The following is a 19,242-nucleotide window of genomic DNA, read 5'->3' as shown; positions in this document are numbered from 1 at the left end:
AAGAGAGAGGACCCGCCCCTGCAGTGAACCACTCCCCAAGCCAGCGCCGCAGGCCCCTAGGGCTAGCCTGGGCAGGGACCCCGCGCTCTCCCTCCCAGGTCTGGGGGCTGCTGCCGCATCCTCCCACCTCCAGCTACACGGATTCTGCGCTGGAGGGATGGCTACCGCTGTTTGAACCAACCACTTGAGGGAATTCGGCCACCGGCAAGTCTGAGAAATCAGAGACACTGCAAAGCGCCCTTGTAGTCCAAGACCTCTGGGGAACCCCCATAGGGTAACCCCGATTGAAATCCTGAGTTTCCAGACAAAAGCACTCACTGAGGGCTAAGGACCCCTCCGGAGAATTCCCGGCTCAGCGGGCTTGGTGAACTGGGAGAGGGGGGTGGTGGCAGGCCCCCTCAGGACATCTCTTCCACCTCCCCAAGGGCTCTTGCCCGCGCGGGTGTGGGGAGGGGGTACAACCAAGACGGGGAAGAGACACTGGGCAGCCTGTTCCCGCCCGGGAGACAGAGGGCGCCTCTGTCCACTCCTGGCCCCTGGCCCCACTGGGTGTCTGTCTGTGAAGGGGTGGAGCCGGTGGGGAGGGGTGTCCGCAGGGGAGGACCGCTAAAGACAGGTCTCCCACACCGCTCCAGGAGCCACATTTGCAGCCTGCCGCTCTGTCCAGAATCTGCTCCCACCTCAGGTCCAGGCCAACCGTGAGTATCCTGCCAGGCCTAGGCCCTGACCTGGCCCACTTGGGGGAAAGGAGGCCTGAGAAAGACAAGAGGTCTTGAGAATGGGTTGTAGTGCTGTGAGAGTCTTGGAGAAATCAGTCACGGGTAAGGGCAGTTTGGGATCTAGGGCAGAGTAGTGAAGGGAGGCAAGTGAAGGTCAGAGAGCAGGAAGCTCAGTGAATGAGAAGGCCAGTGTCGAACCTGTCACCCAGCTTCCAGGCCACCAGGCCTTCCCACACACCCTGTGTCTTCTGCCTGGTCCCCCAGTCTCTAGGTGTGTGTGGGGAGATACAGTTCTGCCTCCCATAGGGTAAGAATGAAAAGGCTGCTCCAACCCGACCTCCTTAACCTACCACCCGCTTCCTCAGTCATTCTTGCCATCCAGCCTTGCAAAGACCCAGACTCCAGAAAAGACTAGGGGCAGCAGAGCAAGGACCATGTGATATCATGAAGAAGGGTTCCATGGCACTGTGCCTTTCCCATCTCTGCCTTCACAAGACCTGGTGTCCTTTTCTTAGCTTTGACCTCCACTTCTTTCTCCCTAAATTTTTCCCTCTTTGTTTTCCCATTGCCCCACCCCTAGGTCTTCACCCACACTGAAAAAAAAAAAAAAAAAATCCCAGGCTGTTGGAGGGCTCCTGGCAACCTCCAGGTGCCCCTCATAGATAAGAATGGTAACTGAGCCACTAGCATTCCTCCCTTGAGCACTATCCCTTCCATCAGCTCAGCTAGGATTCCATCTCCCCCAAGTCTCTTTGACAACTACTTTTCATGTCTGGAGTTCAGGTGACACTTACAAGGGCTCCATTGAAGAGCTGGGATGTCATCTGATCGGGACCCATTGTCCAGTCTACCTGGGGGTGAGGAAGGATGAAGATACCTGATCTGTGATACCTGAGCTGCTGCTCCTGGGGCTATGGAGGGCCTGAGTGTCACAGGGCCAAAGGACAGAGGCCCCCTAGCTTGACAGTCTCTCCTCAATAGACCTCTCCCTCCATTCTTCTGCTGTCTGCCAACTTTGAACTCAAAGGACCTCAAGCACTCCTCCCTTTATCTTCCCCAACACAAACCAACCTAATCCAGCTCCCAGTCCCCACCTCAACAGAACTGGCCTGGGGCAAGAATGGACAGCAGCTATGACCAGGGCTTCAGCTTAACTCTTCCCCTCCCTAGATGCTCTGTCTCCAGTGAAAAAGCTCAGATCTAGCCAGGCGTGGTGGCGCACACCTTTAATCCCAGCACACGGGAGGCAGAGGCAGGTGGATCAAGGCCAGCCTGGTCTACATAGTGAGTTCCAGGCCAGCTAGGGCTACAGGGAGACCCTGTCTCAAAAAGACCAAAAAAAATTAAAATAAAATAAAATAAAGAAGCCAGGCGTGGTGACACACACCTGTAGTCCCAGCACTTGGGAGGCAGAGGCAGGCGGATCTCTGAGTTCAAGTCCAGCCTGGTCTACATAGTGAGTTCCAGGACACTGGAACTGTAGCTTGGGCTACAGGGAGACCCTGTCTCAAAAAGCCCCCCCCCCCAAAAAAAAGCTCAGATCTTTCCCCTCTGTTCCTACTACCTACCTACCTGGTGGGAAGGGATGATTTTGAAGAGAAGAGGGAGTCAAACAGGAAGCAATGGAAAGCATAGCCAGAGAAGCCAAAAGGACATGTTGAAGAGAGAAGAGAGCCAGGTATGGTGGCTCATGCCATAGAGACCCTAATCAGTGTGTTCCATAGTCCCAGTACATAGGGAACTGAGGCAGGACTGCCCACAAGTTGAAGATTAGTGTGAGCTAGTTCCGGATCAATCTAGGCTATAGAATGAGACCCTGTCTAAAAAAAAAAAAACAGCCAAAATTTAAAAAGCTGGAAATAAGAGTAAAAGACCAATAGCAGAACACATGCTGCTGACAGGGAGCTCAGAGACAGTGCAACTCCCCTCCCCAACAACTTTTGGGTCTCCCACTCAGACTGTCACACCTCCATCAGGCACATGGAGGGGGTGGGTGGTAAAAGCCTCAGTCTACCACTCCCAATGGCAGAGCTTCACTGTGATAGGCCTGAAAAGTCCAGGGTAAAAATAGAGCCAGAAGCCTTCCTGGCCCTGTAACTACCCCTGCCTGCCCCACCCTCCTCAGTCTCTGCCCAGGCAGCTAGGAGCCTCTACTGCCATCTCCTGCAGGCCTCTGAGGCCAGCCCAGTTCCTGTGGCTCATTCTCCAGGCCCATCCCTGACTCCCTCTGGCTGGGGCACAGATGGAGGGACAGAGATCACAGAACTGGACTTAGGTGTGCTGGTGTTTCTCCACATTGCAAAATCTCAGTAAAAGATCAATTGCAGCCGGGCATGGTGGCACACACCTTTAGTCCCAGCACTCAGGAGGCAGAGGCAGGCGGATCTCTGTGAGTTCAAGGCCAGCCTGGTCTACACAGTGAGTTTTGGTCGCAAAAAAAAAAAAAAAAAAAAAAAAAAAGAAAAAATCAATTGCAACAGATCATCCATCTTGTAGTTATTTGAGTTGTGAAAACAGGCCTAAGTCTGAGGGTACCCCTCACCCAGACCCCAGATACCCTGAACCTGATCTCCAGTTCACTATTATCTTTGGGGGGGGGGGCATGTAGGTGTGCTGCTGAAATGGGCTCTGAGCTGGAGACTGCCATGGAGACCTTAATCAACGTGTTCCATGCCCATTCGGGCAAAGAGGGGGACAAATACAAGCTAAGCAAAAAGGAGCTGAAGGACCTGCTACAAACTGAGCTCTCCGGCTTCCTGGATGTAAGCACAGGGTAGGGGGTGGGGGAAAAGAGTGGGCACCTCCCTCCCATATCCCTACCTCACCCCCAATTCAGCCTAACCCCCTTCCTCTCCCAGGCTCCCCACCTAGGTTTCTTTAGGCACCCTTAACTCCTCCCTGATAAGGTCAAAATGCTCTAATTTACCAACTACCTCTTAAGTACTAGGCTAGGTAGATTCATCAATAACAAGACCCATAACAGAATGGAAAGACTGACTGGGTATGGTGGCACAGGTCTTCATTTCCAGCACTTGGGAGGCAGAGGCAGGATGATCTCTGTGAGTTATAGGTCAGCCTGGTCCACATAGCAAGTTCCAGGCCAGATGGGGCTAGAGCGAGACCCTGTCTGAAAAAGACAAAAAAAAAAGAAAGAAAAAAGTAAGCCACAGAAAGCCAGCTCCCACCCATAATCCCAAACATTTGAGAGACTGAGGCAGAGGATGACCATGCATTTAAGGCCAGTCTGGAGTACATAGTTAGTTCCTACAGCCAGGGCTACAGAGCAAGACAGTCTCAATAAAAAGGGGGAAAATAGGCCAGGCGTGGTGGCGCACACCTTTAATCCCAGCACTTGGGAGGCAGAGGCAGGCGGATCTTTGAGTTTGAGGCCAGCCTGGTCTACATAGTGAGTTCCAGGACAGCTGGGGCTACAGGGAGACCCTATCTCAAAAAGACAAAAAAAAAGCGGGGGGAGGCTCAGCTGGTACAGGCACTTGCCACCAATCATGACAACCTGAGTTTGATCTCTAAGACCCACATAATGGAAGAGCTGACTCTCAAAAGTTGTCTTCTGGCTTGCACAGCAGCACTGTGGCATACACTCGAACACACACACGCACGCACACACACACACACACAAACAATAAATGAGTGGGCCAGGTGTGGTGGCACACACCCTTATTCCTCGAACTGGGAAGGCAGAAGCAGGTGTGTTTGAGACCAGCTTGGTGAGCCAGGACTACATAGTATGAACCTGTCTCCAAATAAATAAATAAATAAATAAGTACAACCATAAACTCCCAGAAATGTAGAGGCTTAGCAGAGAGCCTTCGCAGAAGTGGCCAAAAGCACTGTGGAGATTAGTACCATCTGAAGTCAGATGGCTTCTCTAAAGGAGGTGGCACTTGAGCCATGGCTTTCCATCAGAAATCAGGGTAAATGAAGACACTGTAGGAGGAATCCACATGAACAGAAGCATGGGAGGAAGGATGCGGAGTGTGCCCAGTAGTCATTTGACTGGAGGATGCAGAGAGGCAGGAGACACCAGCAACTTTGGGCACTTTAACCCGCAACTATCCATTTGTTTCTTCTCTAGAATGGAAGTACTGGAAATGGATCCCATACTATTTGCTTTAGTATTAAAGGAGACAGCCAGGTTTGGTGGCATATACCTAATGCTAGCACTCACAAGGCATCAGCAGGAGGGCCTCAAGTTCCAGGCCAGCCCTGGGTTAAGAAAAAAAAAAAGAAATGAAACAAACGAAATGCCTGAGGCTCCTAGTCTAGGGCTTGTCATATTGTAGACAATCAATAGTTGACAGATGATGTTAGTTTGATTCTGCCAGGTTCTGTAGGCAACAGGAGCGCACCCCTCTTCAGGGCTACAGAAAACTGGCATAATTAGATATCACTCTCCCACTTACTCATCTCTGCCTCACTCTCCTCAGCCCACTCATCCCTAACTTGGTGGTACACACCTCCTTCTTCCTCTCCACAGGCCCAGAAGGATGCAGATGCTGTGGACAAGGTGATGAAGGAGCTAGATGAAAACGGCGATGGGGAGGTGGACTTCCAGGAATATGTTGTGCTGGTGGCTGCTCTCACAGTGGCTTGTAACAACTTCTTCTGGGAGAACAATTGAGCAGAGTCTTGGTGTGCAGCGCCCTTCCCCTCCACCCTGTCAGACCTGCTCCTTCATTCTGCTTTCCCCTCATCCCACCTATGCCTCCCTATGTACCCACCTTGTCCAACCCCAACACACACCAAGGGCGCAAGAGAGGCAGTCCAGGTCTGCCACTCATTTCATTAAAGTCTTCTCTCTCACCAGCCATCAATTTCTGTCTCCTCTGGGGTCTGGATATGGGTAAAGTGAGGATTACTCCCAACACTCCTTATTTTGGAGAGAGTTTTTGTACAGACCTAGAAATGCTGGGGTCCAAAGTTTCCGCTGGAAGCAAAGAGTTATTGGCCTCTCAAGGTCTCAGGCACACACCTGTAATCCCAGACTTGAAAGGATGAGGTAGGAAGATTCTGAGTTCCAGGCTAGCCAAAGCAACATAAAGAGATTGTCACTAAAATCCAAAAATAAACTGATGAACCTATCTTCCAACCTTCATTCGATGAACTGGGACACATTAGTGAGCAAAAGAAAAGAGATTCTTACTCTCAGCTGAGTAAAGTCCAACAAGCATAAATGACCACTAAACCACTTCCACCCATCACTTAAGTGCCAGGAAGTCCTCCTGAGCATTTAAGGTAGAAAAAGTTGAAAAATATGTTCATAAGCCAGGTTTGGTGTTGCACACTTTTAACCCCAGCACTTGGGAGGCAGAGGCAGGTGTATCTCTGTGAATTCCAGGCCAGCTGGGACTACAGAGAGACCCTTGTCTCAAAAAGACAAAGAACAAATAGAAAATATATTCATCCCTGAAACATAGCCCTTTATCCTGTACCCAACTATAAGAAAAATACCTTTAAGGCTGGCACGGTGGCACACACCTATAATCCCAGCACCCTTAAGGCTGAAACAAAGATTTCAAGGCCAGCCTGTGTTCCATAGGGAAATGTCTCAAAAAATAAAAAAGGCTGGTCATGGTGGGACACACACTTTGTAGGCAGAGGCAGGTGGATCTGTGAGTTTGAGGCCAGCAAGGGCTACAGAGTGAAACCCGTGTAAAAAATAAAAACTTTTTTTAAAAAAGAGAGATGGAGTTGGGGAGCAAATTCCCTGTGTAAGTGTACATCCAACTCCACACGTATGATGTATGGGGAGGGAAGACATAGAAGGTGACCAGAGACACAGTCTCTTCTTAAGGATTAAACAATATTCAGGTCAAGTTGGGGTGCAAACATCATGGACTATATAAGGTCAGCAGCACCGGTGCCTAGTGCAGCATCCACTAAAGGTGTGCTCCACTAGCCTTCTGGGCCTCAGATGGGGCTTTCAAGCCATTCACAACTCAGCTTGGAAGGTTAGCTCAGTGAGAGAGGCAGGGCAAACTAGCCAGGCGCTGAGGTGCGCAAGAGACAGAAGCAAGTCCCACATAAGAAAGAGGTTGGTTTGGGGTTTGTTTGTCGGTTGAGACGGGTCGTATTATGTAGCATGGACAGCCTTATATAGACAAGCTGGCCTTGATCTCACAGTGATCCGCCTGCCACCGCCTCCCTGCCACCACGCCCCCAGCCTACTGAAGGAAGCTTTGCAGACGTCCGCCCTTCCCTGGAGGGCTTCCCCACGTGGCCAACCATTTTCCACGCCCCTAGCTGCGCGCGCATCTGACGCCTGACGCAACTACGTAGACGCCATTTTAGCCGGTCACGCCGCACGGGCGGAGTTGGCGGCCATTTTGTTTTGGATACCAAGCGGCAGTTGGCGGCGCTGGCTGAGGTGGCATAGACGAAAGGCAGGAAAGGGCAGGCCGGACGAGCGCGAGGATCGGCCGGCTGGACGCCCACCCCACCGCCAGCGAGCAGCAGCCGCCGCTCCAGCAGCTCCCCCAACCGCCCACTAGCTAGCCCGACCGTCCACCGTCAACCCAGGCTCGGCTGGCCCCGCCGCCCGCCCGCCCGCCGCAGCCGTGGTGGCAGCCCCGGGAGGAGCGCTGGCGTCCGTCTCCTTCGGTGCGTTTCTGTGGTGAGAGGAGTCGGGGAGCCGAAGGGACGCGGGGCAACGGGGCAGGTGCAGGGTGTGGGTGGAGAGGAGGCGCGCGGAGGCCGGAGGGGGCGGAGCCGGAGGGCGGAGGCTGGGCCGGAACTGCGGCCGGCGGGCTGCGAGGACTGCTTCGGGTGGACGTGCGTGGGAACTGGGCCTCGAGCCCCACGGCTTGCTGGACTAGCAGCGTTCTGCAGCTGGGCTACTGCCCGGCCGTGAAATGAGCGTTCGGTGGGACTGAGCACCTGGGTAGGCCAGTCACCAAAGTTTGGAGAGTAATGAGGACTCGGGATGTAGCTGTGGCGTCCGGGGAGTGCGTTTGCGGCACTGAAATTGAACTCGGGATCCTGCGCCTGCTAGACGAGTGCTCCACTCTTGAGTTGACATTGACATCCCCAGCCCCTTTTTTGCTTTTGTTTGAGTCAGGGCCCCCGCTCAGGCTGGCCTCACAGTACTATGTAGCCCAGGCTTGCCTCGCGTTCCCGATCCTCCTGCCTCAGCACCTCTGGTAGGTTTGTAACAACAGGCTTGGCTAGGGTGAAATTTTGAGGAGGGCTCTCAGAGGTGTCAGGTTGAATACTCACTTAGAAAGCCTTTTCCACCCTGTCTCCCTTAACAAATCTTTCCTCCCCTTCTAGGGCCCCACTTGAGTTTGGGGTTGAGAGCCCATTTTGAAACTAGGCTTTAATTTTTTATTTTCGTTGAGTCAGAGTCTCAGTGTCATAATCCAGACTAGCCTTGAACTTGGGTCAATCCTCCTGCCTGTTTCCCAAATGCCACTAGGCCTGTTCCCGCCTCCCTCCCTCCATCCTCCCCACTCCCCCCTTTGGCTTCTGAGAACTGGACCTTGTCATCAGTGCCAGGCAAGCACTTCACCGTTGACAGTATTCCAAGCCCCAGCGTTTCTTCTAGATTAATGCTTAACTTTCCCCCCACAGTAAGATGCACTTAGGTGTCCCCATCTGGACCACCAGATTGTGCTTTAGTTGGTCTGGGCCCAGGCATCAGGAATTTGGTTAGGTTGGTTTTTCTTTTCTTTTTTCACATTACTTGGCTAGTCAAGATTAAAAGGACTGGTCTAGATTAAAGGTCAGACATATATACTGTAGCTGCATTCGATTCTGCTAGTCTGGAGAATTTGACTGATGTTTTCTGTCCCGAGGCTTTGACATCTTAGTAAATTGAGGCACGTGATATATAAGCTTAAACTCGAGATAAATTTTAATATGATCTTCAGTGGTCAGTGATACAGGCCTTTCATTAGATGTCAGTTGAGGCCTTATCCCTTGTGGGAATGCAATCACCTTGATTCTGATCTGTTCATGGTGCATGTTGTCTTGTAGATTCTCGGGATTTGAAGATGGCTGCACAATCAGCGCCGAAAGTTGTGCTAAAAAGCACCACCAAGATGTCTCTAAATGAGCGGTGAGGCAGCCAACAGCAACTTCAGCTCCTTCCTAAGAAAACACTTACTTAAATTGGCCCTGGGGTCCAATGCACAAAAAACAGTTGTAAGCTAAATACCAACAGAAGGCTACAGACCTCTGTTCTTAATTGCATCTAATGTGGTACACAAACGAAATTGGGCAGTTGTTTCAAAACCCCTTATCAGTAGATTTTTATATTAAGCTGTCTGAAATATTTACCTGGTGGGATACATTTTTAAAAGACTCCTCACACCCTCCCTTCAAGTTTTTTTTGTTGTTATTTTTCTTAATATTGATACAGGGGTGGTGCAGCATGATGGTATGGTATATCCTGGCTGCAATAGGCTTGCTGCCTTGTCCAAGGCCAGCAGTGTTGTGTCTGGCCTGTAAGAGGCAGGTAGCAAGCCATGACTATGTCCAAAGGCCCCTGAATGCCATTCCTGGGCCTTGTAAGAGGCACTTGCTTTGCTCCATTTCACTTTCTTTCCATTCTGCTTTTTAGTTTGTTTTGTTTTCAATTCTTCTGACAGTTACATGTTTTCTTCCATTGAACTTAACATGACAGGAATGATAGAGGACTGTCCTTACAGGCTCTTAAGTGATTGAACTAACTTTCTCAGAAGTACTGAGTCAGAAAAAATGATCATTCAAGGCTAAGAAAAATTAAGGTATTTAAAGGAAGTTTTTATTTCTGAGAGATTCATTTATTCAGTGCCTTTTACCATTTTACCAAGTTGATGCTAGAACTCCTACAGCGTCTGTGTCTATTTTTGCTTCTTCTAAAGCATATGTGCTTCTCTCCTGATCTCTTAGGATGTGATACACTAATTACCTGTATTCATGTTACTAAGTAGCATATATGTTAAAATGTGATAAGCTCCCATAATTTATGTTGTTGCATTTTAGTTAACTGAAAGTGTTCTAGACCTTCCTCATATTTGCCCTTAGAAGAACCCTTGAATTTTCAAGGTTTAGACTTTTTCATTTGTCTTTGAAACTGCATCTCTGTCTGTTGTCATCATATTTGCTTATTGCGTGTTTTTCATACTTTCCACCTCTAAGAGCTGTTACCTGAGCCCTTGTTATCACTTTTAATTGTGCCGCACTAAAGCTGCATTTCTGAGTTTCTGATTCTTGCTGTGGAAACAGAGGAGTCTTTAACCCACATCAGCCTTGATCTAAATGTACCACTTTAAAGTTCGTGGGATCTGGAGCTCCTGGTCTAGCAAGCCATGAAAATGCCAATAAATGTTTTATAATAAAGCTTTTATTTAAACATCCATTTTGTTCGACCTTGAAGCTTTACTAATATGCTGAAGAACAAACAGCCGATGCCAGTGAATATTCGAGCTTCGATGCAGCAACAACAGCAGCTAGCCAGTGCCAGAAACAGAAGACTGGCCCAGCAGATGGAGAATAGACCCTCTGTCCAGGCAGCATTAAAACTTAAGCAGGTGAGAGAATGGGTCTCAGTGTTCCCGAAGCAGCTGGTGATCTGTGTCAGGCAGTCCACCCAGGCTGTCAGGACATGATGGATATCAGAACAAGATGGCTCAGGGCAAAAGCTGAAACTTCTCTGAAACAAATGTTCAGAGAATTCCAATTTTGGCAAGTACCAATTAAGTAACTTTTTATTATCTTTCTCTTTTAGGGAAATTTGGCACCTATGTGGCCTGTTTGTGTTATCAATGAACATTAATCTCTTATTTTCTGATCCTTTACCTTTAAACAGAATAATCTTTTTTTTTTTCTTTTTTTTTTTTTTTGGCTTTTTCAAAGAATGTTCATTTAGGCTACAAGTGCCCAGGTTCAATTCCCACCACTCTCACCCCCCCCCCAAAAAAAATGAGAGAAACTTAGTTTTAGTTACCTTTACTGTCTGTAAAAATGGTTTGCAAAACTAGGAGAATAATTGAATTCTTCCCTGGTACAGCCTGAATAGCCTTAGGCTAAGGTTTTCAGTGCTAATACACATAAAAAGCGTACCATGACAGCGCACCTAGTTTTATTAGTGCAGCAGAGCAAGAGTGCTGAGTAACTTAGTGTTACTGAGTTGTCTTTCAGATTTCCACGAAGAGAGAATTTTGTTCAGGCCCGAATAAAATCTGCTCTTTATCATTCATAGACTTTATATGCAAGTCCGGACAGTGGCTGTGGAAGGATATGTTCAAGCTGTGGCTGGGCGTCTGGAGGGCGATGCCATGCAACTGTAAGGACTTTAACTGATAGCACTGCATGGCTGTGCATAAATTTAGCAGTTAAATATAACACCCTCCCACCCCCACTCTGAACCATTGGGCTCACTGACCAAAAATAAGCAAAGCTTTCTGCTTCATTTATCTTCAAACCTTGATTAGGTTCATCTCTGACTCAGGAATGCAGCAAGCAAAAGGCACTACCATTTTCCGAAAAGTACATAAAAATTGGTGGTTTTTGATAATACCAGAAGACCTTTCAACAAGCTTTTAAGTAACCTCAAGAGCAGCAGCATCCACAGCTTCTATGATGATGGGAATGCTCTAAATCCTCTGTCCAATACGATAGCCAGTAGCCACACATTAGTATTAATTGAGGGCTTATGTTTTTTCTTTTAGTTATCCTAAGGCAGGACATAGGGCCATATAGTTGTAATCTCAGCATTCAAGTTTGACACAGGACCCTTATGAGCTCAAGGCCAGCCCAAGGCACAGTGGAGCCTTGTCTCAAAAAAGATGTTTTTTAAAATTTAAATAGCCATGTGTGAGTTAGTGGCTACCTTACCATTCAGCACAGCTTTAGAGTAGAAACTGAGTGGTATTGTTGATAGACGTCAGTATCCAGGATTGGTAGCACCTAAGGATGGAGCTGGAAGAAGTCTGCACCATACAGTTCTTCCCCAAAGTCTGGGAATATAGTGGTAAGGTGCTTGCCCTAGAATGCATGCGGGATGGGTTTGATACCCAGCACCACAAAAATAATTACTGTTCTAATTGGAAATGACAGGCTAGGCCTTTATGTTTGAGTACACCTGCCTATCTACATGTTTATTGTTAGGAGCTTGTTCCCCTCTGCTTAGAAGCAGTTGGAAGTTCTGTACTAGAAAACTAATAATGCCTCAGCATCTTCAGAGCTCTAATTCAGCAGATGTGTATGCACAAACATTTGCATATTCCTATATATGTATCTATTGATTGAAATTACTTGTGGACAAAAAGGTGACTTTTTTTTTTTTTTTTTTTTAGTTTTTTTTAGTTTTTTTTGTTGACTGTTTTTGACAGGGTCTCTGTAGTCACAGCCTACCTGGAAGTCACAATATGAGCCAGGGTGGCCTTGATCTCAGAGAGATCCTGCCTCTACCTCCCAAGGGTACAAATTTTATTTTCATTCAAATCAACTAACAGCTTTATGGAAAAAAACAGGATTGCTCTGGCCTTGGTTGTATTCAAGGCTGTACTACCTTCTTTTCCTTTGAAGAAACTGAATTCTCTTGAGATGTGAGCTTCAGGAACTTTGGGAGGAACTGGTAATTGAACATCAGTATCTCTCGTGTGTCCTTGTTCTCTATGTGGGCCCTTTGTGGCTGTAGCTCACTTGTCTTAATTTTAACATGAATTTGGCTGGCTCTCTAAAGATAAATTTGAATTGTGTGTTTAAGACCATTAACACTGGCTTAAGGGAGCTGTTGGCAAGGGGAAACAGGTTTTTAAGAAATAAATGTAGCGCCGGGCGTGGTGGCGCACGCCTTTAATCCCAGCACTCTGGTCTACATAGTTCCAGGACAGCTGGGGCTACAGGGAGACCCTGTCTCAAAAAGACCAAAAAAAGAGAGAGAAATAAATGTAAGGAAAGGAAGTTTGACTTGTTTGTGTTTATTTGCATCTTAAGGTTAAAAAAAAAAAGTGGACCGTCTGGAGTTAGAAAAATGGAGCACACTGGCCTCCTTGACTGAGAAATCAATCTTGTTCTTAAGTCACAAGAATTCAAATGAACTTATAATTTATGTTTTGCCCAGAGTGTGATGAACTTCCTCTGGTGTTTGAGTGAGCCTTTGAAGACAGTGGTAGTCCTTGGGCAGGTATGAATCAAGTATATTACTATCAAGCTGTGGTTCAAAGCAGCAAGTGTTCTTACTTAATTTCCAACTGCTGATACATGATTTGGGTAGCCAAATTAGAAAGACTATTTGTGGTGGTGCCGCTTTTGTGGGCCATACTAAAGCTTCTTAAGAGTTTTGCTCTGGATCAGAATTCTGCTTTTACACCATGTTCTGAGGTAAATAGAGTTTTCTGGTTTAGGACCCTTACGGTGCAACAGGTTTATTTCCCTCCACACCAGGCATCTCACTTGCTTCTTTTTCCCTGAACTTTGAATTGCCAAATCCTACTGAATTGGTTTTTTGATCTCAATCCTCCAACACCTTTTCTTCCAGAAGAGCTTAAAGCAACGCCTGGGTAAGAGTAACATCCAGGCACGTTTAGGCCGACCCATAGGTGCCCTGGCCAGGGGAGCAATTGGAGGACGAGGCCTGCCCATAATCCAGAGAGGCTTGCCCAGAGGAGGACTACGTGGGGGACGTGCCACCAGAACCCTACTTAGGGGCGGGATGTCACTCCGAGGTCAGTGCTTATATGTACCTGATAATGGTTGGGCCCTACCCTCTTCCCCTTTCTCTTGGGCTGCTTATGAACACATTTGTTTAGCATCTTTGATCCTAAATTTGTATTAATATAATTAATAACTTTTGAAATCACATTTTAGTACTGCTGCATGTTTTATCGATATCATTCCTTTTCTGATAATGTGCAATGGTGAGAGGCTATGACCTGCATAACAACAGGTAATTCATGTCATCTCCATTCCATCTTAAAACACCCTGCTGCTGCTTGAATCAGAGCACATTCAAGTTCTAGAAATCAGTCTAAGAAATGTGTGGTTAGCATGTGCGAGGCCCTGGGTTGAATATCCTCAATACCAAGGAAAGAAAATTAGAGTCTTTTTGGCCTGTATTTTGACTGTCGCTCTTTCTTCCTGAAGAGAGGGGGCAATTTGACCCATAGGGCTTACCTATCTGCATCATACATTTTGGGCACTTGTTACACTGTTCCCATTATAAAAAGTTCTTGTCCCCTTCAAAAATGTATTGAAAGCAGGAATCATAGCATTTATTTTTAAGTCTACCATAGTGATAAATCACCTATCTGATGGTTCAGTGGTTATTAAATGTATGTTATTAATTAAGTCCCAGCTTTTTCCAGAGATGGTTTGTGAACAGAATTGTTAATTAAGAGCTGCTGAATCTCTTCACGCTCACTGTGCAGCTTGCCCCACACAGACTATAACAGTTAACTGAATTATCTTATTTAACCCTCACCGCCTTCCTTTGGTTAGAATCTTCTTTGTCTCTCTTGGATTTACCTGCATATACATTGTATGCCTCCTCTCCAAGGTCAAAACCTGCTCCGAGGTGGACGAGCCGTAGCTCCCCGAATGGGCTTAAGAAGAGGTGGTGTTCGAGGCCGTGGAGGTCCTGGGAGAGGGGGCCTAGGGCGTGGAGCTATGGGTCGTGGCGGAATCGGTGGTAGAGGTTAGTCAGCTACCAACTTCAGAGAGTAGCTCCCCCTTATTTTCCTCCCTTAACTCAGAGCCACTTTTCTGCACAGCTTCAAATCGTAGACAGGCTCGTTTGTTTGTCTTGTTTGTTTTTTGAGAATGGCTTATTTTCTAAATTCACATGCTGATAGTGCAAAGATGTGTCAGGGTTTTTATGACTGTCGGGTACATTTTCTAGAGCCATACTTTATGCAGTCTTCCCCCAAGCTCTTAGAAGTTTAAATTGAATTGTTGAATTGTGGAAATGACACAGTGATCAGTTTGGGGTTTTTCCTTTTTCTGTGTCTACCTGCCATCACCACTACACACCCATCCCGTAGCCCAAAAGCCAGTTAAACTCAGATAAGAGGAGCTGGGATGAAGCTCAGTGGTAGATCTAGCCTCTATGAGGCCCTGAGTTCTAGCTCTACTACCATCACACAATAAAGAAGAGGGAGATCCACAGAAATGGAACAAATGAAGAAGATTATAAGCAGGGGATGTATGTAGCTCAGTGGTATAGCACATGCTTAGCGTGCATGAGACTCTAGATTCAATCCCAAAGCACTGTGGGGTAGTAGGATGAGTCTTGGTGCCAGTCATTGACTCTGAGACCAAGTAAATTTAATAAATTTGTGTCTGAGAAACCAAAGACAGTTTTTCCGATCAAGGTTGAAAGTAAGATGTGTTAGCCAACTGACTCTTGTTGATAATTTTACCTTTGGTGCCTTGATACTTCTCTTGTGACCTCATAGACCAGATTAGAAAAGAGTTTAATCGTGGTGATGGTGCCAAATTTCATGGGAGCTTTCTGCTTAGAGCTTAGTAAGAAACTCCCAACACCTGTTCATGGGGTAGAGAATCTATTCTAAGCCCTCTGGGTGTTTGCTTTTGTTCTTTTTAAAGTGTATGGCAGGTCTTCATAATTCATAACCTTGAAGTTGGCAAAAATAAATAACTGTTAAGAAAGGACATTTGATAACCAAAGGTTTATTTTCTTCTCCACCATTATATTACTTGGCTTATTGAGTGAAGTGCAAGCTTATATGGGTTTCAGGATGAGATAGGATTTTTCTAATTTATCTTGACTTGGTTTTTGAAAGAGACATCAGAGGACTAGGAAAGACAAAAGTAGCTGTTCAGAAAGCAGGGTGTTTGGTTAGTGAATTGATATTCTCATTTCACTATAATTGCCCTAACGTGACAGATTAGAAGGGAAGCGGCTCATTTTTTTTCTTCATCTATTGTTCCTATGTCAGAATAACTCTTCAGTCTTTGGACACATGGAGTCACTTCATTAGACTTAATAAATTTAGGACAGATGGGATAATGTTCCTGAAGGTCTCCATTGAAGCTTAACTTGAAAGCTGTCTACCTTCACACCTAACCCCTGATTTCTCTGTGCCCTTTGTGCTGCCTCCTTACTGAGATTATCTATAATGTGCTTTAATAATGAATTTATAGTGGATCCCAAACTTTAGATAATCCTTTGTCTTAGTGGAGGTTTATTTTTAATATTTTTTAGCTAATTGTTTGTTGACAGAATAATAGTACACACCTGTACTCCCAGCTTTTGATTTTGAGACAGGGTCTTCTATAGCCCTGACTGGTCTCAAACTTCTGAACCTCTTGCCTTTGCCTTCTGAGTGCTGCGATTACAGGTGTGCACCACCCTGCCCGGTTTATGCCGTGCTGGGGATCAAACCCAGGGCTTTGTGCATACTAGGCAAGCACTCTACCAACTGAGCTACGCCCCCAGCCCAGGAGTGCAAGTTTTAAGTCCAAGCCTGGGTTGCATAGCAAGACCCTGTCTCATCAAAAAGAAGGTTTTGTGGGGAGGTTTTTTTCTTGTAGGGTTTAGAGATGAACACTTAATGAGGGATTCATTACGTGTGCTTTCCATGTGTTGCTTTCTACCCAGTGTGTTTGTTTTTCCAGATTTCTCCTCTTTGCCCTGTCCTTGAGCTTTTCTCAGCTAGGCCCCACAGCTCTAAGGGGCATTTATTCTAGGACCCATTAAACTTACTTGTAACTGTCTTCTTTTTTTTCCTTGGGCCAGGTCGGGGTATGATAGGTCGGGGAAGAGGGGGCTTTGGAGGCAGAGGCCGAGGTCGTGGCCGAGGGAGAGGTGCCCTCACTCGTCCTGTGTTGACCAAGGAGCAACTGGACAACCAATTGGATGCATACATGTCGAAAACTAAAGGACACCTGGATGCTGAGTTGGACGCCTACATGGCGCAGACAGATCCTGAAACCAATGATTGAAGCCTGCCTGCCTGCCTGCCTGTGAGAAACTGTTAAAGTCAACACATCTGTACAATAACCTTGAGAAAACATGAGAAGACACCTGATTGATGCTGGAAGGACCTACTGCCACAATAGGCTGTGGACTTAACCTGCCACCAGTTGGTGCATTTAGTTTGTTCTGTTTACTTTTTGATACTGTGTTTTATGAAACCCTATTTTCCTTTAATTTGGTTGAGTTTATTTTGGTTGGCTGTTTGGTTTTTTTTTTTCCCCAGTGACCCAGACTTCTGTTTGAACAAGAATGTGTTGGCCTTTTGGGTAGAACACTTCCAACCTCTTCCTTCCCTCACCTGTCATGCTCTGACATGCTAATATTTCCCATGTTGATCTCTGTGTCTCCACAAAACAGTCCCAGGAAGAATAAGTGTTCTTCGCTAATTAATGCTTGGTTTCTGGGATAGAATTCTCCATCTTTCTTAAAAGATTCTTAGAAGTGTTAAAATCTGGAGCTCAAAAATGTATCTGCTCTATTCATAGTGTAGGTAGTGAACTGGGAGTGTTGGTATTGCCTCAGGTCCACAGTAGGTACACACGATGGTGACTTGATCAAAGTTGGGAGTGCCCTACATTGACAGCACATAAATGGTAGCCTAGCATGCTGGGTTGGATATGTATGATTGCAAAACTAAAATAAGATTATTGAAGCTTTCCTTTTGGCTTTCTGTCATGCCCAAGAGGTCTGTGCACCTCTATGAGAGGGGAAGAAGCCTTTTGGTATGGCGGATGTGGCTGAAGGCACAAAGATGGAAGAGCCGTGGCATACCAGCTGCTGAGGAGGGTGTGGGCTGCTCAGGCAAGAGCAGTTGTCCTTGTTTGTCCAAACCCAGTTTTGGTCTAATCCACTTAACTGGCTTTATTTGGCCCTCTTTCCTCAAAGGTTTAAATTCAACCATATTTTGTTGGCTGTTCCAGTTTCAGTGGACTCGTGTATTTCTGGTTCATTATTATAACAAATTGTTCTCTGAAATTCAGCCTGGACTTTTTATTTGTTCTGTTTCATAAAGTGGCATAACCGTTTTGTCTTGGTATGCCCCTGTATAGTTTGAAAACCCTTCTCGTTAACGTTAAAATTCCAGGGGAGGGGAGGATATGGCTTTGTCGTAGAAAGTAAAAATTTTGCTCTCTGATTAAGCCTTGAGGAAAGATTATCCACCCTAGAAACTAATGATGGACTGACCCCTCTGGCCCATGGGAAACTAGAGCGCTCCTGGACTCTGGCACTTTAAGGGAAAAGAGGAACACCACACAATACCTGGGGTGGGGGTACATTAAGAGCCTGGAAGGACATTTCGATCAAGATAATCTGCTTGTGAATCCTTCCTTGCTGGAGGTGTGGAATCTGAGGCCCTCAGGGGAGATGGGTACTGGACTATAGGATCCCTGAGGGCCTGCAGGTCTCAGCCAGGACAATCCCTACCCTTCCTGGCCGCAGCCTCTGCCACTCCTTCATGAAATGAAAAAGTACTTCAACAAATGGGGACAGAACTTCCCTACCAGCCATGGGCTCTTCAGCCCTACCTACTGTTCTTTGTGATTCTTAGGGTCTCCTGAGGCCTATTCAACCTCTGCTCATTTTGTGGTAAGTGTTCCAGGTCGAACAGGACAAAGAGTAAACCTGACTCTTGGATCAACCTTTCAAACCTATTCAGTTACCATCTACTGAGGCTTGGCTTACAATCCAAACAGGGCCTCATTGTGTCATAGAAGGGCATTGATGCTCAGAGAAAGTTTAAAGATGGCTAGGAAGAGGCAGAATCAGCAGAAGCAAGGAGTCTGTGATCCCAGCCCTCCAAAGGCTGAGGCAGAAGTTGCATGCACATTTGAGGCCAGAGTGGGCTACCTGTCTCAAAAACTTCCAAGCAGAGGGAACAAGCATACAGGTACCATGGCTGAAGAGAGTGTCAGGGAGGAAGAAATAGTGTAGGTGTCCTGGAGCCTAATTGCTCAAGTTTGGACTTGGTGCTTTGGGCAGCAGAAAGCCATTCAAATATTTTGAGAAGCAGAGCACAGTCTTGGTGGGAGTGGGACAAACTGTAATTTACCCCCTAAAGTGCCTTCTAAGGCCTTAAATACTGGCAGCCAAGCAGCACCCTTCCTGGTTCTGAATTAAGGCATGCTTGAGCCATGGGTCCCAGAAGAGCTGGAGAGAGCTTGGCCTGGCCTCTGTTCCCTCTCCCTGCCCAACTGCAGCCATAGTGTTCCAATACTACCTGAAGCCACTCCTCCGTGATGCTGCAGCAAAAATGGAAGGGACAAGAGTGCACACTTGCCCCAAATACCTCTTGTGCAGACATGGCTATCAGGTTTTCTGGCCTCTGATCCTGGACTTGCCCTGCAAACACTACCCTCAATAGGAATCTACAGTCAAGACTTGGGATATTCTATCTCCTATTTTGCATTTTTGAGACGGGGCCTTATGATACAGCCTAAGCTTGCCTTGAACTCCTGATCCTGCCTTGACCTCCCAAATGCTGGGATTATAACATGTCACCATAATTTTTTGTTTGGGGTGTTAATGAGGTGTGGTCCTGGTGTCACCTGGCTGCCCTCTGCTTGTGATAGATGGCTA

The 19,242-nt window shown here is 46.8% G+C and overlaps 2 protein-coding genes across 7 annotated transcripts; both read left to right on the top strand.

Annotated features, from left to right (window-relative positions):
* Positions 1 to 65: 65 nt before the first annotated feature.
* On the top strand, positions 66 to 5,554 carry S100a1 (S100 calcium binding protein A1). Of its 4 annotated transcripts, none has more exons than XM_029557558.1 (4): positions 66 to 204; positions 636 to 698; positions 3,328 to 3,481; positions 5,218 to 5,554. In XM_029557558.1, exons 3-4 carry the CDS (start codon positions 3,341 to 3,343, stop codon positions 5,359 to 5,361), a joined length of 285 nt encoding a protein of 94 aa, XP_029413418.1. In that variant the 5' UTR covers positions 66 to 204; positions 636 to 698; positions 3,328 to 3,340; the 3' UTR covers positions 5,362 to 5,554. The 4 variants fall into 4 exon arrangements, with proteins under 4 accessions (XP_029413418.1, XP_008853639.1, XP_008853629.1 ...); XM_008855417.3 differs by having other exon boundaries at positions 70 to 274; XM_008855407.3 differs by having other exon boundaries at positions 161 to 364.
* A 1,419-nt stretch (positions 5,555 to 6,973) lies between these two features.
* Chtop (chromatin target of PRMT1) lies at positions 6,974 to 17,640 on the top strand. 3 transcript variants are annotated; one of them, XM_029557532.1, is made up of 7 exons: positions 7,031 to 7,340; positions 8,715 to 8,796; positions 10,099 to 10,252; positions 10,924 to 11,007; positions 13,207 to 13,393; positions 14,224 to 14,361; positions 16,426 to 17,640. In XM_029557532.1, exons 2-7 carry the CDS (start codon positions 8,732 to 8,734, stop codon positions 16,629 to 16,631), a joined length of 834 nt encoding a protein of 277 aa, XP_029413392.1. In that variant the 5' UTR covers positions 7,031 to 7,340; positions 8,715 to 8,731; the 3' UTR covers positions 16,632 to 17,640. The 3 variants fall into 3 exon arrangements, with proteins under 3 accessions (XP_008853577.1, XP_008853572.1, XP_029413392.1); XM_008855355.3 differs by lacking the exon at positions 10,924 to 11,007 and having other exon boundaries at positions 6,974 to 7,340; positions 13,210 to 13,393; XM_008855350.3 differs by lacking the exon at positions 10,924 to 11,007 and having other exon boundaries at positions 6,974 to 7,340.
* Positions 17,641 to 19,242: the final 1,602 nt, after the last annotated feature.

This window comes from Nannospalax galili, unplaced genomic scaffold (genome assembly GCF_000622305.1).
Source record: "Nannospalax galili isolate Female #2095 unplaced genomic scaffold, S.galili_v1.0 scaffold591, whole genome shotgun sequence".
Taxonomy (NCBI): domain Eukaryota; kingdom Metazoa; phylum Chordata; class Mammalia; order Rodentia; family Spalacidae; genus Nannospalax; species Nannospalax galili.
Note: the sequence above shows the minus strand (reverse complement) of the source record. Positions and strands in the feature narration are given on the sequence as shown.